This window comes from Sceloporus occidentalis, unplaced genomic scaffold, assembly GCF_023333645.1.
Source record: "Sceloporus occidentalis isolate IW3139 unplaced genomic scaffold, rSceOcc1.0.p SCAF_8, whole genome shotgun sequence".
Classification (NCBI taxonomy): Eukaryota; Metazoa; Chordata; class Lepidosauria; order Squamata; family Phrynosomatidae; genus Sceloporus; species Sceloporus occidentalis.
In genome coordinates, this window is record NW_028316988.1 from 35,852,346 (window position 1) to 35,868,132 (window position 15,787).

The window sequence follows — 15,787 nt, forward strand, 5'->3', positions numbered from 1 at the left end:
TGAAAGATAGCGAAGTTGATGTGGGACGCCTTTGAAAAATGGGCCAACAGGTAATTAAGCCTTCAAAAGGAAGAAAGCCACAGTGGCTTCCAAACTTCCAAGAGATACCAATCTAAATAATGTACAACTTGTTTACCCTCCTTCTAGGGCCTGCAAAAATCTCCTTAAAGATTAATCCAGAAGCTCACCGACAAAACATTGCCACTTTTCTGGAGCAAGGTGGCTTCCTACTCAACCGCTACTCATCCCGTGTAACACAGATGGCTGCTTGCTTGCTTCTTTGAGCATGGCGCAGACTCAAAATGTAGCTCAGAACAGCCCATTAACCCCGTCTCCCCGTCCTTTTAAAGTCAGAAATCAGACCAGGAGGATTAATTTAGAATGTCACAACATTGACTAAAGCTTTGACATGCCAATAATGATAGCACAAGATTAATGGTACGTTTGCTTCTTCCTGCAGCAAAATCACAGAATGTTCCCTTTCGTGGAAGCAGATATGACTTAATTATTATTATTTTTTTTAAAAATTGATTACGATAAACTCAAATGAAGAACTGAAATTAATAAACAAGAAGAGAAGAGATATGAGACGAAATGGATAACATGCAGAGTTAGTGGAGGGAAACGTAAGAAGGAAAAGTCAGCAATCAAAACCAGGGGCCTAATTTCAGGGATATAGAATGAAATGACATAGAATAAAACAGAAGACAAAAGATTTAAATCCTATTGTGATTCCCAACTTGAATAAAGCCACTGGATCAATGAGATTTACCTTTGTGTTGAAACACCCTCCAGTAACGGATTCAATGGGTCTATTCTAGTTGTGACTAACCAACAGGATTCCAGCCAAAAAAAGGTATTAGCCTCAATCCAATGTATAATCCCAACTACAGTAGAATTGTTGAGTTAATGGGATTGACCTAAGCGTCAATTTATCATTCAGCAACTGTGAGTTGCCATGAGTCTCATACTGGAAGAAAGCCAAGATATACATCTAAATAAATAAATAAATAAATAAATAAAATGGATCTACTCTACTTGGGTTTAACAGTTGGCTTCACACGTTGATTTGAATATTAACTTGAAATGGGACATAAAAGACTTTCCCTCTTTCTCTTTTCATTGCAAACTCCTGCTCCTCTCCCCCACAAAAATCCATTCGGTGGTCTGCAGTCTTTTGGGGAATGATTCAGTTTAGCTACAGATTAGGTCCTAGAAAACATTAAATATTATTTTGTTACTCTTAAATCCTCAAATGTTTCGACAAGTGTTTAAAGAAATTGTAGCTGGAATCCTATAGGGGATTTAAAGTCTTTGTAAACGGACGTGTGCATACAGGGATTAGAATTGGGAAGTTCTGCAATGCTGATATCCAGTGGATGGCTGTTGTTTTGATACTACATGGGAATGGTGACAAACTGCTCGATGTACATTAGGACCAATGCAGAACAGGACCATTGCACAATGAGACCAGTGTGCATTGGTTTCGTTGTACATCAACACCGGCTAGGGAGCACCATTGTACATTGGTAGAGTCAGACGTACATCAGGACCTTCTTGCCAGCTTCCTGTTGCACATCTTTGCAAAGCTGTAACCGAGTTTCTTAGTGCCTCTGCTATGTAGCTAAGAATACCTAAAGTTATGTAACGTTGACCATGATAGATGATTCTGGCCCATTATATTAATCTCTAATGGCCAAAAATGATATTAAAAAAATAACAGCATGCTAAAAACTAATTAATTAATCAGAATTTTCCCCTAATGGTTTAATGACAACTAACCAATATTCTATAATACAGTAACTGACCAAAGAGACATTTCATCAGGAAGCAGAATCCTTATTTGGGGGCATGTCTTCATGTTGTCTCTCCTCCCCGGTAGCTATATCCGTGACCTGATCCATGTTTGGGAATGTTGTGGCTCTCCAGAGATGGTTGAAGTCCCTTTTCCACCACCCGTTGGGTGCATCTACAAGTGTAGAAATAATGTGGTTTGATACCACTTTAACTGCCATGGCTCCAGCCTACAGAATCCTGGGATTTGTAGAGAGGCACCAGCACTCTTTGGCAGAGAAGGCAAAAGATCTTGTGAAACATCAAATCCCAGGATTCCAAAGGATGGAGCTACTGGACATAAAGTGGTGTCATACCGCATTACTAGTCAGCCTGGTGAATGGTGAGCCATGATGGGACTGCTAGTCCATTGATCCCTGAGAAGCTGAATGTTATCTAGCCCTTCTCTAGACATCTCAGCCCTCCAAGGGCAAAGCAGCATCAGTTTTGATCCCTGTCCAAACAACAGGTTCGGTGATTACATCTGTGTTCTGCAAAGCTGTTAAGCAGCTTCCCAGCAGAAACTGTGGCTGCACACCGCAGCTTGCCTTTGCTTTAATCATCTCTCAAGCCCACTTGCATGTTTAATTTTTGCAAAAACATAATATCAGAAGGCTTCGATTGTCAGAAATGTCATCGTTGCGAAAGCAACCACACGCAAACACACATTCAAAGCTGCCGGAAAAGCTGGAATTTGTTATTTTAATCGGATGTTGGGGGAAAAACTTAATTTCAAGGCAAATAAGATTAAAACGAGAAGTTGGATGCATATACATGCCAACAAGAGGGGGGGGGGGATGAACAGGATAGCATCTGCAAATACAACAATATTGGTCTTTTTTCCATTTAATTGAGCACAACAGTATTATTAAATTAATGCTTTCTTGAGCTGCAGGCTATGGAGATGAAATTATAAGGACGGATTGACTTTCCTGATTTGTTTTCATGTACCAGAAAAGACAACACCCCTGAACAGCAAAATCTACTTTTTGTATGTCTACTCGGAGGCAAATTTTTTGGTGTTTATTGGTTTGAGCACTGGACTTTGGAGACTAGAGTTTGAATATCCATTCAGTGATGGAGAACCATTAGGTGACCTTGGGCAAGTCACACTCTCTCAGCTTCAGAGGAAGGCAAAGGCAAACCCCCCTCTGAACAAATCTTTCCACAAAACCCCGGTGATAAATTTCTCTTTGTTGTTGTATGCCTACAAGTCGTTTCCAACTTATGGCGACCCTAAAGCAAACCTATCATGGGGCTTTCTGAGGCTGAGACAGTATGACTCACACAAGGTCACCCAGTAGGTTTCGATGGTTGAGCAGGGTTTCGAACCCTGATCTCCAGAGTTGTAGTCCAATGGTCAAACTGCTGGTATGAGTCTTGGACTACAAATTCGGGAGGCTGGTTTGAGTCCCCTGCTGAGCCCTAGAAACCCATTGGGGAAGTCACACACTCTCAGCCTCAGAGGAAGGCTATTGCAAGCCTCCTCTAAAGAAATCCTAAGAGAAGGTTATCATAAGTTGGAGTCAGTTTTATCACCTTCAGCACATAGCAGCAACAAAAACAAGCTTCCTGTATAATGCCCCAAATGTTCATGCACCTGAAAATGCAGACAAAAATGCAAATGATTATTTGTGCATTTTAAAAACCCACATATGCCCAAATGGGCACGAATGAAACCGTGCTTTCAACATGTGCTTTTTAAAAATGCAAACCTTCTGGAAAGCAGAACAGAGTCTTCCACCCCATGTCTGCCAAAAGCATGGAGTGGATCTTAACAAATAAGTGATTATATGCATGACAACTAATTTTGCATTTTAAAAATAAGTTGGAGTAGAACAGAAAGGGAATTGGGAGAAAAGTTATCTGAATATATGGGGAACAACCTTCTCTCTCCAAAAATAAAAATAACATCAGAAAGGGTGGGTTTTGGGGGGATTTTTTTCAGTGGTGGTAGTGGTGATGATGATTATGAAATCTGTATTGTTTTTAAAATGTGATTAGCTGCCTTGAGTCCCATTACTGGGAAAAATGCAGGATATAAATGAATAACAGATGATGATGATGATGATGATGATGATGATGATGATGATGCAGTAGAGTTTCCAGAATTTTTACTGGCCCTCCAACTATGCTAGAATTTAGTTGCTAGATTTCTGTATGCCATATTGTTGGTTCAAGGCTACCCATGTTATAAAAAATCTCTTATGGAAACATATTATGGAATGAATAAAGGCATGGTTAGATGGATAAGCATTGATGGTGATGATGATGATATTTTAGAAACTTGTTTTTTAAAGTATATACAAGATTGTTCTTACTAGCTACAAATTCATATCAGAGGCTGTTTTTTTAAAGCAATCATACCAGTGCTGTTCAAACTATCTGAAGGTCTTGCATTTTCTTTCCCAATGTGCCAAGGACTGAATGTGGCAATATCTGTGGCCTATTACTCTTATTGTATTTGCACAGCCTCTCGGAAACTTGCTGTGGACCAGCAGCCGATGGCTCACAGACTGACAAAGGTCTGCAGATCTGTACTTTGTGTAGCACTGAGTTCTACCATGAAAACCAATCATCACCCTAAGCTGCAAAGACCTCTGTGGAAATTTCCTCTGGGCTCCAAAGACAGCAGTGGTGATGAATGCTTTCTGTTGCTGACAGGGTGAGTATGGCTGCTGTCAAAGAACCCTACAAGGAATGCAAGATTCTGCTTTTTGGTGTCGGTGTTGATCCCAAATCCCTGGGAAAACCAGCTCACACAAACACTGCTGCTCAGATTTGTAAAAGTACAGGCAGAGAAAACAAAGGTCCTGATAGGTTTTGCTGTACTCTGGGCTCCAAACTCCCGGTAGTCTAATTGTCGAGGAAGTATGCACAGCATACAATCCATTTGGCACTGAGACTGAGCCCTGGCTCTATTGCTACTGCATGAGAATTCCCTGGTTAACTCACACAGTCTCCTGAGAGCGAGGCGTGACGAATCATAACACCGGTGCCTAACAAAATACCAGCAAGAGATCCAACACAACCTATGTCCTTGATTCTGCACTTAAAAGACATTCACCCGATGCAAGGTTTATTCGCACAGTAGTCATGCCAAGCTGCTAAATGCAGGCAAATGTAATGTCAAAGCGCCCGGTCACACGGACTAGATCCGGATTCACAAAATGCATGGGCAGGGACCTGCTTTACCTAACTAGGAGTAGAAATAAAATTGGGAACCAGTCAACAATTGTCCAAAAAAATGAGTTTCCAGAGTGTGAAGTCGAAGGCTTTCATGGCCAGCATCCATAGATTTTTGTGGGTTTTTTGGGCTCTGTGGCCATGCTCTAGAAGAGTTTATTCCTGACGTTTCGCCATTCTCTGAAGATGCCAGTCACAGATACTGGTGAAATGTCAGGAATAAACTCTTCTAGAACATGGCTACAGAGCCCAAAACCCCCACAAAATCTATATTTTCTTGAGTGTTGGACAGCCCTGTTAGGAGAATCCTCGATGATGGAGAATCTTCACACTTCAGAACTTACTCTGCATTAAAAAAACTCACCTTTTTTTTTTTGCACAATTCTTTTTTGCAGAACCCAAGATTTTCTACATTGTTTTATGCCATTATTTTAATGCAAAATAACTTCTGCACAAAAGACAAACTTTATGTAGAGAAATCAGCATATTCTGCAAAGAAATAAAAATTTATTCAATATAGCCCAACCTTTAAAGGGATGATCCCTTAAGTAGGTTCAGAGTTTTGGACAGTTCCTTTCTCCCTGGAGGGACCCAAGGCAGCTCACAAATAAAACTTTAAAAATTGCAACAGAATCCAAACAATCCAAACATCATGAACAGAAATGAACAGAAGTCCACTGTATCCTGATCTTGATGATGCTGTGTGTCTTCAAGTCATGTCAGACTTATGGCAACCCCATCATAGGGTTTTCTTGGCAAGATTTGCTCAGAGAAGGTTTGCCATTGCCTTCCCCTGAGACTGAGAGCATGTGCCTTGCCCAAGATCACCCAGTGGCTTTCATGGCCAAGCTGGGATTCGATCCCTGGCCTCCAGAGTCATAGTCTGACACTCAAACCGCTACACCACACTGGCTCTATGCCAAACCACTACTCCTGGAAACTTCCAGTAGTAATAAAAGCACTTTGATGGGTATGTTTTCCTGCCTGGGGGCACCATGAGGGACCCTCAAGCACAGCTTTTCGGGGTTCAATATGTGCTTCATCAGCTTCATATTGCTCTCCTCCGGCCTACAATGTCTTTATAGTGAATCACAACAATTGCTTAGAAACAGCTCCTCTTGAAACAAAGCTGGAAAGTTTCTAGCAAAGGAAATGTGGGAGAACACATCTAGGCTCACATCAGCTCCTTGTTTCTGATGATACATCACTACCTGTCTCCTTCATCTCAAACCAGATCTCCTCCTTCGAGGCCGTTTCTGAGCTTCTGTAGCAAGGCAGTGGCAGAATTAGGTTCATTCCCTCTCTCTCTCTCAATCTCTCATGTGTTAGATCTTCCTTCCCTTTGTGATAGCTCCATTTTTTTTTAAGGGGAACCATTTCAAAGGCTGTGAGCATCAGCCCCGGAATGACAAAAAGGGTGTGTGGGCGTACGGTTGATCTGCCACTCGCCTTTCATTTACTACCCTGAATCTGTTTTTCAGGTGGCGAGGCACCTTTGTTTAAAAAAAGCCCAGAACTCACATAAAGTTCTTGAAACGGGGGGGGGGGGGGGGATGCAGATGGAGGAGAAAATGGAAAGAGGAAAGAATTCCCTTCTCATTTGCAAGCACCACTGCAGCTGGGAGATCCTACAAGATCTAGTGCAGGCATTTCTGGACTGCTAGTTTAAAGGAACTGACACCAGCCTGAAAATGTTTTGCTGACGAAAACCAAGGTACATGTGACCAAACAAAATCACAATGTGGTCAAGATGACGACAGTTATCACTGAGGAAGAATGCACCAGCTAGGAAAGGCTGCTGCTGTTTGCTTTTGACCGAACCTGCTGGGAAGAGCAAGATCCTTCTTCTCCTCTTCCTCCACTTTAGTTAACCCAATGCAAACTACTCTTTGCGCTTTGAACACAGTTTGAGAGCAACAGTTGAAAGTGGGAGGAAGAGAGAGAAACCAGGACATTTTAAAAGCAGTTGAGAAAGTGGGATGACAGAGAACTAATTGGGACTGTCCCTGGCAAATTGGGACAATTGGAGGGTATGCATCAATGTGAGTTAAGAAACAGTTGTCACACTTTAAGAAAGGAGTGGTAAAATGGAAACCCATGGGTTGCATGAAGTTCCCCAGGTCTCACCCACTTTTGTCCTTTCTAGCTCTGTAAAACCCCTAGTGATCCCTCCAAAAATCTTTGACTCTAAAAGATCCCTTTGCACCCTCCAGACTCAGGGTCACTTCTTGTTCATTTTCCCGAATGCAGCATCCCTCTGTGCCACCTGCTCACCAGTGCCAGCATGAGAAGCTCCTTCAGAGGTCACACTGAGGCATCCATCCATGTGATTGATGGCAAGGGACTCATTTTTGACCTCAGAGACAGTGACTGGCACCAGTGGTGGTGGCTGGCACAGAGGGACGCATGCGTACACAGCTGCCTGGCATCGGTCCAGAGTGCTCAAGTAATGGGGTGAATCTGGGCAGCTTTGGGGCCAGAAATCTAGCTAGGGTAGACCCACTCTTAATGCACAGTTCCAGCCCAAATCTCCTAGTTTTCACCACACTGTTGGCCTGCCCTGGACTGCAAGGAAACAACTAATAGTTACAGGAAGGTAATACTAGTGAGAACAATCAAGAGAAGAAAGATTCTGTATATAGAATTCAGACATAGCTGTGTTAGTCTGTAGAATCAGTATGTAGAGAGGTCTTGCAGCACCTTTGAGACTCACTGAAAGAAAGAAGTCGGCAGCATGAGCTTTCCAAGACTTAAGTCTACTTCCTCAGATACCTCTGAAATACGAAAGCTGATGCTACCAACTTCTTTCTTTCAGGTAGTTTCAAAGGTGCTACAAGACCTCTCTAAGCATTGGTTCTTTTGACTAACATGGCTATATATTTGAATTGAGAGAAGAAATGAAGTTCTTATTGACAGACTGAAAACAAAGAATTTTAACCCTGTAAGGCTGCATCCACACTGCAGAAATAATCCAATTTGACACCATTTCACCTGCCACAGCTCAATGCGATGGCATCCCTGGAATTGTAGTTTGTTGTGGCACCAGACAGAGAAGGCTAAATATCTTGTAAGACTACAATGCCCAGAATTCCATAGCATTGAGCCACAACAGTTAAAGTGGGGTCAAACTGCATTAATTCTGCAGCGTGGATGCAGCTGATTCCACTTTAACTGCCACGATTCCATTTGATGGGATGCTGGGACTTGTAGTTCAGTGAGAGAGATTTAGATTTTTCAGCCAGAAAGCTCTAGTGCCTCCCCAAAACTGGAAATCCCACAATTTCTAGAGAATGTTGTCTGAGTCAAAGTGGAGTCACAGAGTTAAGAAGTGCATAGATTGAAAGGGACCGAGAATTGTCATTCGTTCCAAATGGCACCCATCCAAACGTTTTCAAAGAACACGTTCAAGAATTTGCTGATCTGCAGAACGAAATTGTGTAATATGCTAGTAAGTTCAACATCTGTACCAGATGACTCTGAAAGACCTACTCAAAAACCCAGCAGCGCATACTATAATACTCAATTTATTAGGATCAGCACGACTGCAATCCTAGGCATGGTTTACCTGGGAGGAAAATCTATTGTACTCAGTGGTGCTTGCTTCCTTTTGACTGCATAGGCTGAGCTTGTTGCAAAAACACACTGAGCTTTAAGAAAAGGCTCCCAGCTGGATGAAGTGCGACGGTTAGCTTTTAATTAGAAACGCAAAGAATCCTGCAAAAAGGACTCCCATTTAAACTGACAGCATGTAGGGGAACTCATAAGGCATAAAACAACAAAGGGAGCAGGGATATAAACTGCCAAAAAACGTTATTTGCATTTTGAGAACAGTTTTCTTGATTTGTGAGCAATGCTCAGTCATTAGTTTCCATTCGGGTCTCTTTTTGAGAACGTTCATTTGTCATAGGCTTGCTCTTTCTGCACTGGAAAGAGGATTCCTGCACAGAAGACTGGACACAAAACACACAGTTTCCAGAACAAAAAGAGAAAACTGCACAGAAAACACATTTTCTGCACCAAAAACATGTTTCCCACGCCAAGAAAAAGCTGATGGCAACTTGCCTTTCCCTTCCAGAAAAGCATACTGAAATACGAAGAATCTCATGGCTGTTTCATATTTTCTCAGTTCTGAGGCACCCATTTTTTTCCAGTAAAGATGAAAGATGATAATATAAGTTCACATTTTAAAGGAACGACTCAAATCTAGGTGACATCTACATTGCAGAATTAATGCAGTTTGACACTGCTTTAACTCCCATGGCTCAGTGCTATGGAATCCAGGGATTTGTAGCTTTGTGAGATATTTATTCTTTCCTCTCAGAGAGCACTGGTGCCACAACAAACTACAGATCCCAGGCTTCCAAAGGATGGAACCTGGTGGTTAAAGTGGTGTCAGACTGCATTAGTTCTGCAGTGGAACAACAGCACTATTCTGCTTTTGACACCTTGGAGAGCTCCTTCCTTACAGGTAAAAGTGGAATTGGACTCACAGCCCACTGACAGGGGCTGCATTCGCATCTGTAACAGGTATAGGAGGCCAACCAACTCTTTTGCTTGTTTGCTCCACTTCTTCCTTCTTTCCCTCCATGGCCATTTAACATCTGTACCAATATTCCCCTGATGCCAGTGGAGATGGGGAAGGGAAGCAGTGCTACACAAGGCAATCCAGGAAAGAGATTTTTCTCAGCCACTATTGCTGAGAAAACCTATTGTCTCTCCAGCGATTGTGTTGATTGCAGAGAAACTGAGAGGGAATAGAAGAAGCTTGAGAGGAGATAGAAGGTACCTTCCTTTCTCCTGCTAATCAAATAGTTCTTGCCCTTAAAACCTGCAAGGCCTGGCTCCTCTGCAACCCTGATTAACAAGAAAGAAATTGGCAAGAAGGGAATCGAGGCATAGGATTTTAATCGTGTATATTTTATTTTATTTTAGGTTTTTCAAAGGGATCCTGCCAGTTGTTTCGACCCGGCCACGCTAAGGGGGCACCAAAGCGTAGAAAGGCTAAATTTCACATCTTGTTTGGAAGAAGCCAGCCTGCCAATTCTTTGACTACAAACTTCTGATTAGGTTTGCAACGACAATGCCACCCCAATAGCAGACCTAATTTTCACTGCATAACAAGGGGCATTTCTCGCTGTTGTTTTCTCAGTTTAGCAAGTGCACCAGAGCTTGGAAATGTCTGTGCAAATGGGGACATTTTAATCTGATTTTGAAAAGACTTACCCAAGATGTTGAACTTATTGAGAGGGCAGGGTTCAAACCCTTGGATAATGCCTTTAAAATTCAGTCTAAAACCTAGCACAGACGCATGGCCCAATAACATCAAAGTTATCATTTATTAGTGACTGAAATCAATTAATCAATCAATCAGTCAGTCAATCGCCTGAGATTTTTAAAAATGGGCTAGCACTTAAATGGGTATTGCCAGTTATGATTCTGTATGAGAAATAGCATACCCTACGATGTACACCCCTGCCATCCCAAACTGCATCTGAAAATGCCCACAGCAACAGAAGTACTGAAGTTCTCCTCCTCCATGGAAAAGAAACCTTTTTGAAAAAATTACTGGGCATCCCAAGGCCCTTGGGCACAACGAAAATAGTCACTTGAATCTCAGCCACGTAATTCTGCCATTATGGGAAGGAAGCCATAGGTTACATTTCTTGGCAAAGTCCCTGGCAACACAGGAGGATTATAATTGGGATCGGCAACAAAATGTTGTGCCATAAAAACTCTCCTGTTCATGGTTCCAGCCAGCCAGCCAACCAACTAGTCATGTCCAGTTTCCCAATGCTTCAGTTTTATTCCCCATCTCCTTGCCATTGCCATTGAGCATGCCCTCATACCCAGTATGGGGTTTTCTTAGGGGGCACGGATCAGACCCCCTCAGTCTTCTGCAGCAAGGATTATGCAATCCTGCAAACCTCTATGTTTGGAGTCTGTTGCTTCTTCTTTTCTGTGTTTGCTTGTTTGTTTTGCAATGCAAGGCTATACGTATGCTGAGCGAGTTTGCTATTTGCATTTAGCGTTTGCTTCTTTTTCCCCATGCTGCAGAATTTTAAAAGGGTGGGGGAGTCAGATTGTACATTTTGTCGGAGCATTGATTAAATGGCTTGTGAAACTCCACTCAGAAGGAGGGGAGCACCGAAGCCCTTTTCAAGTCGGGTTTCCGTGACCCTTTTTAGTCCAACTGATTTTCTGCTAAAGCAAACAAGAACATGTCTGATGCCAAATTCAAAGAACAATTAGGAGGAAATTCATGTAAAGTTATGCATCTGCAACAGAATGACCCACTTTGAGGGTGTTTACCAAGGTTTTACCTAGACATCTCCATTTTTTTAAAAAGGTACCTTTCCTTCCAGGAGCATCTTGCATTACAAAACCTTCTCTCCCCACTCCTCCATTTTCTCCACACAACAACCCTGCAGATTTATTTAGGCATGAAAGGAGAGAGTAATGGTGGCTAGTGACTCCTATCCAATGGGGCAATGAATTTGCTCCAGGTTTTAACCCAACCTTTAAAGGGATGATCCTTTAAATAAGTTCAGAATTTTGGACAGTTCCTTTGGAATTCTCCAAAACTGTACTAGCCCAGAATGCTTTAACATCTTAATAAATGACCTCCAGGATTGTATCCCAAGGGTGATTCGGACATTTGTTGTTGTTGTTGGGCACCTTCAAGTCATTTCCGACTTATGGGAACCCTACAGTCACAGGGTTTTCTTGGCAAGTTTCTTCAGAGGCTGTTTACCATTGCCATCCTTGGAGGCTGAGAGAGTGTGACCTGACCAGGATCACCCCATTGGGTTCCATGGACAAGTAGGGATTTGAAGCCAGTTCTCCAGAGTTACAGTCCAACACTCAAACCACTACACTTCAGATTGTACTCCATGGGTGATTCAGACGTTTTGAAATGTATAGCAAAAAAACCTCAGTGTATGACTGCAACATACTTTGTGTCTGCCAGTAGCCATGAGATTAAATGTGTGCTTGGTTGCAAACCTTTTGGGTCCTATGCTACACAGACCCCAAACAAGAATGAGAAGATACACACCCATCAGATTATTCTTATACTCGTCCGAGTTTTATTTTGGATATGATTCCATGCACTGCTTTTCTGAAAATCATCTCCATCCTCAAATCCAGCCTTCGCCAACCTGGTACCATGTTGCTGGTTTGGATTGCCACTCCCATTATCCCTGACCAAGTAAGTACAGAGAATGGTTCCCCCTCCATGATTATTGTTATGAGAGTACATATTCAGCGCCTGATGAAATTCAAACACAGTGGAACTAAAGGGACACTGCAATGTCGGATGAACATTCTGAGTGTGAATCTACTCATCCTTAATTTTAATCTCTGTATTTGGCACAGTGCATCAGCCAGAACCTACTAATGGCCTGGATCTCGGTATCTTATTCACTCTAGAAATGGGGTCTGGACCCATACCCATCAAAGAAAAAACCACATATACAAAAGAAAACATCCAAAACGCCAAAAACAAGTCCTATATATATATATATATATATATATATATATATCCCCCACATAGCAACATCACAATAGTCTCAAAACCAAAACAGAAGAGCTCTCTTTCAATTTCTTAGTTTCCCATAGGTTACCAAGGCTCCTGCCATACTGCAGTTTGACACTGCGTTAACTGTCATGGCTCTATCCTATGGAATTTCAGGATTTGTAGTTTGTTGTGGCACCAGAGCTCTCTGAGAGAGAAGGCTAAGCATTTCACAAAACTACAAATCCCCAAATTCCATAGCATGGAGCCGTGGCAGTTAAAGCACTGTCAAACTGCATTAATTTTGCCCAGTATTTGCCCAGCCCTAGACTCGCCACAGGAGACCAGGCAAATGGTTCTTGTAAGCTTTTGCAAAAAGGGATTTAGTTGTCCTTCTAGAAATAGCCTTTTCATCTACATTCACTAGAGGATTCTGTTACAAGAAACCAGACCTGAGAAGCAGGTTGCCTCCTTTGCTATTCCTGAGGCCGGGTTTCTGACACACACAAAAGACAGAGAAACAAATCAAGAGAAAGCAGGGACTTACCGATGTGTACAAGTATCCTTCGCTGTTCATTGCTAAGTACAATTTTGTCTGAACGCCCTGAATGGCCACCACTCGTAATCCCACAGGTATGAGGTTAAACAAAGCTGGAAGAAAAATGGAGGAATATTAGCCTCTCTGGCTTTCAGCAATAGGACTGAGCCATCCTGAAAGAGCCATTTTGTGAATGCTTAAATTTCCTTTCTGAGTGTGCATGGGTTTCATTGAAATTTTCAGTAGTTGAGCATGTCCCTTCGAAATGGAACAAACATGAGCAAATCACATAAGATGTGTCTTATGTTTATCCATCTAGCTGGAGATGGAGAACTCGCGTTGGACTCTAAATATTTGGACACGAGTCTCAGAATGATTCAGGCATCGTGACCACTATTTTGTAGCATCATCTGCTGGCAGAGATTCTGACAGTAGTCCCCAAAAGTGCTGGATGGGGGATTCTGGGAGTGGCAGTCCAGGCAATGAAGTTTTTCCAAGCTGTGTGTGTGAGTGCAATCTGAAGGGTTTTCACAGCCAACCTCCAGCACCGGCAACACAAATCTCACACTTATTATTTTTTAATGCAGTGACTCAGTTCCACTACAGCTGCAGCTGCACTGCAGAAATAATGCAGTTCAGTCCAAGGCTGAAAGAGTGCGACTTGCCCAAGGTGATCCAGTGGGTTTCTATGGCCAAACAGGGATTTGAATCCTGGTCTTATAGTCCAGCACTCAAACCACTACATCAGACTGGCTCTTACTCAATATTATCTGGCTAAACTGAAATAAATCAAGCTTTCCAAATGGATAATAAGCCTGGAGAGAGGAAGACAACATTCATCTGAAGTCTATCAGCATAGCCCAGTGTACAAAATGCCAAATTTCCATTATGGATTGCTTTCTCATTTCCCTGTTCTATGAGATCATTTGTTTCTCATTTTTAAAAAATAATTATTGTTTTTTGGAATAAAGATGGCAAGGCATCATATCAGTCAAAATGAGGGGGTGAGGAACTTTTGCTGGCTAGAGAATAAAATCCCTAATCCAAAACGAAGTGACGAAGCCCTCCAGATCTCCATGGAGATAACATTTGGACAGGTTTTGCAGAAAGCACAACTACCTCTGCTAGTTGATCAAGTGCTCGAGTGTTTCTCTACTCCAGGTTGAAAGAGCAAACATGCACACAATGATTAGGTTGCTTGGTTTCCATCTATTGCCCCTCAAAGTGCCCTTGATTTCCAAAGGCCATTCAGATTACACAAACAAACCAAGACAATATCTCTATAGTGGGTACTCACTGTAGGTACTCTCTTCCTCTTTGGTTCCATCGATAGTTCCATCAGCTTGCAACTGCAAGTGATACCCTTGCCGGCTGTACAGTTTTGTTACAATGCCTTTAAGCTGTGGTTCTGGAAGAAAGCAAAGCGAAGACGAAAGGTTAGAGTTCGGAAGGCAACATTGCCTTATGCTGCCGGTTGAAACAGAACAAAACAAAGAGGAATAAAAAGGCCTGGTTTTGCTTCTCCTAGAAAGAAAGCACCAAAATTTAGAAGCTCGGAAGGTGTCTGCAAGACTGCAGATCAAATGAATGGCTTGAACACCGGTGGCTGCAACCGATTATGTTTACCTTGGGATAAGAAATGCAAGAAACTTTAAAACACCAATCTTGTGCTGGAGAATCAGAATTCCAGAAGTGTGTTACATGGCTGAAGGACCAAGATCTGATCTCCATTAAGATTAGAAAGACAGTGGCGGGAAGAAGGGAATCCGGCTTTTTAATCAGCTGAGATTCAGCAACAGAAGAAGAGGGAAAATACTCTTCTAAAATGACGAGAGAGAGAGAGAGAGAGAGAGAGAGAGAGAGAGAGAAAGAAGATTGTGTACCAGTCAAGAACCAAGTTGATAGCTATAGTTAGCAGCTCCGCAGGTCAGACGAACCATTCAGCATCAAAGAGACTGAAGAAATAAAACATATGTCACCCTTCAGTAACAAGGATAAAGCTTAGCATCCCAGTAAGCTTAGAAATCCATATTATACTTTCAGGTGGTTCTAAATGGGGAAAAGAGTGAGTGAAATAAACAGGCAAACACAGGGATTGATTTCAGTGACTCTGGTATCCAGTGAATGCTGAGTCTTCCCTACAAATGTTGCCAGTGTTCAAAGATAGATGGATGTGGTCAATTATAATCTGTGGCAGTTCGTGCCTCCCATGTCAGTGGGACAGTGAATCCACTTTGGGGTTTAGTTTGAAGCTTAAAAGAGCCTATCCAAATTGGTGGACCTATTTGAAGATAAGATTCGGAATATTGGACAGCGACATTAAAGGCTGATGCTGCTTTGCAGAATTAATGCAGTTTGACACTGCTTGAACTGTCATGGCCCCTTCCTATGGAATCCTGGGATCTGTCGTTTGTTGTGGCACCAGAGCTCTCTGACAGAGAAGGCTAATGTCTCACAAAACTACAAATCCAAGAATTCCATAGCACTGAGCCATGGCAGTTAAAGTAGTGTCAAACTACATTAATTCTGCAAGGCGGCATCAGCCTTTAATGTAATTGTCCAGTGTGCTGAACCCTATCCACAAATAAGTCCACCAATTTGGGTAGCTCCTTTAAGCTTTAAACTAAAACCCAAAGTTCAGAGTAAAGGCCAGAATGAATTCACCACCCCAGTTACATGGAAGCTACCAGAGATAGCCATCATAGGTCTGAATTCTC

General features: G+C 42.2%; 1 protein-coding gene across 5 annotated transcripts in view; it reads right to left on the reverse strand.

Annotated features, from left to right (window-relative positions):
* LOC149308685 (fibroblast growth factor 13-like) overlaps positions 1-15,787 on the reverse strand; it is a 153,007-nt gene that overhangs the window by 11,936 nt on the left and 125,284 nt on the right. For all 5 annotated transcript variants that reach the window (XM_089536296.1, XM_089536291.1, XM_089536295.1 and 2 more), the window contains 2 exons: positions 14,368-14,478; positions 13,080-13,183 (listed from right to left, as the gene is read on the reverse strand). In XM_089536296.1, coding sequence (XP_089392422.1) covers positions 13,080-13,183; positions 14,368-14,478 — 215 coding nt within the window. The remainder of the gene's footprint in view (positions 1-13,079; positions 13,184-14,367; positions 14,479-15,787) is intronic.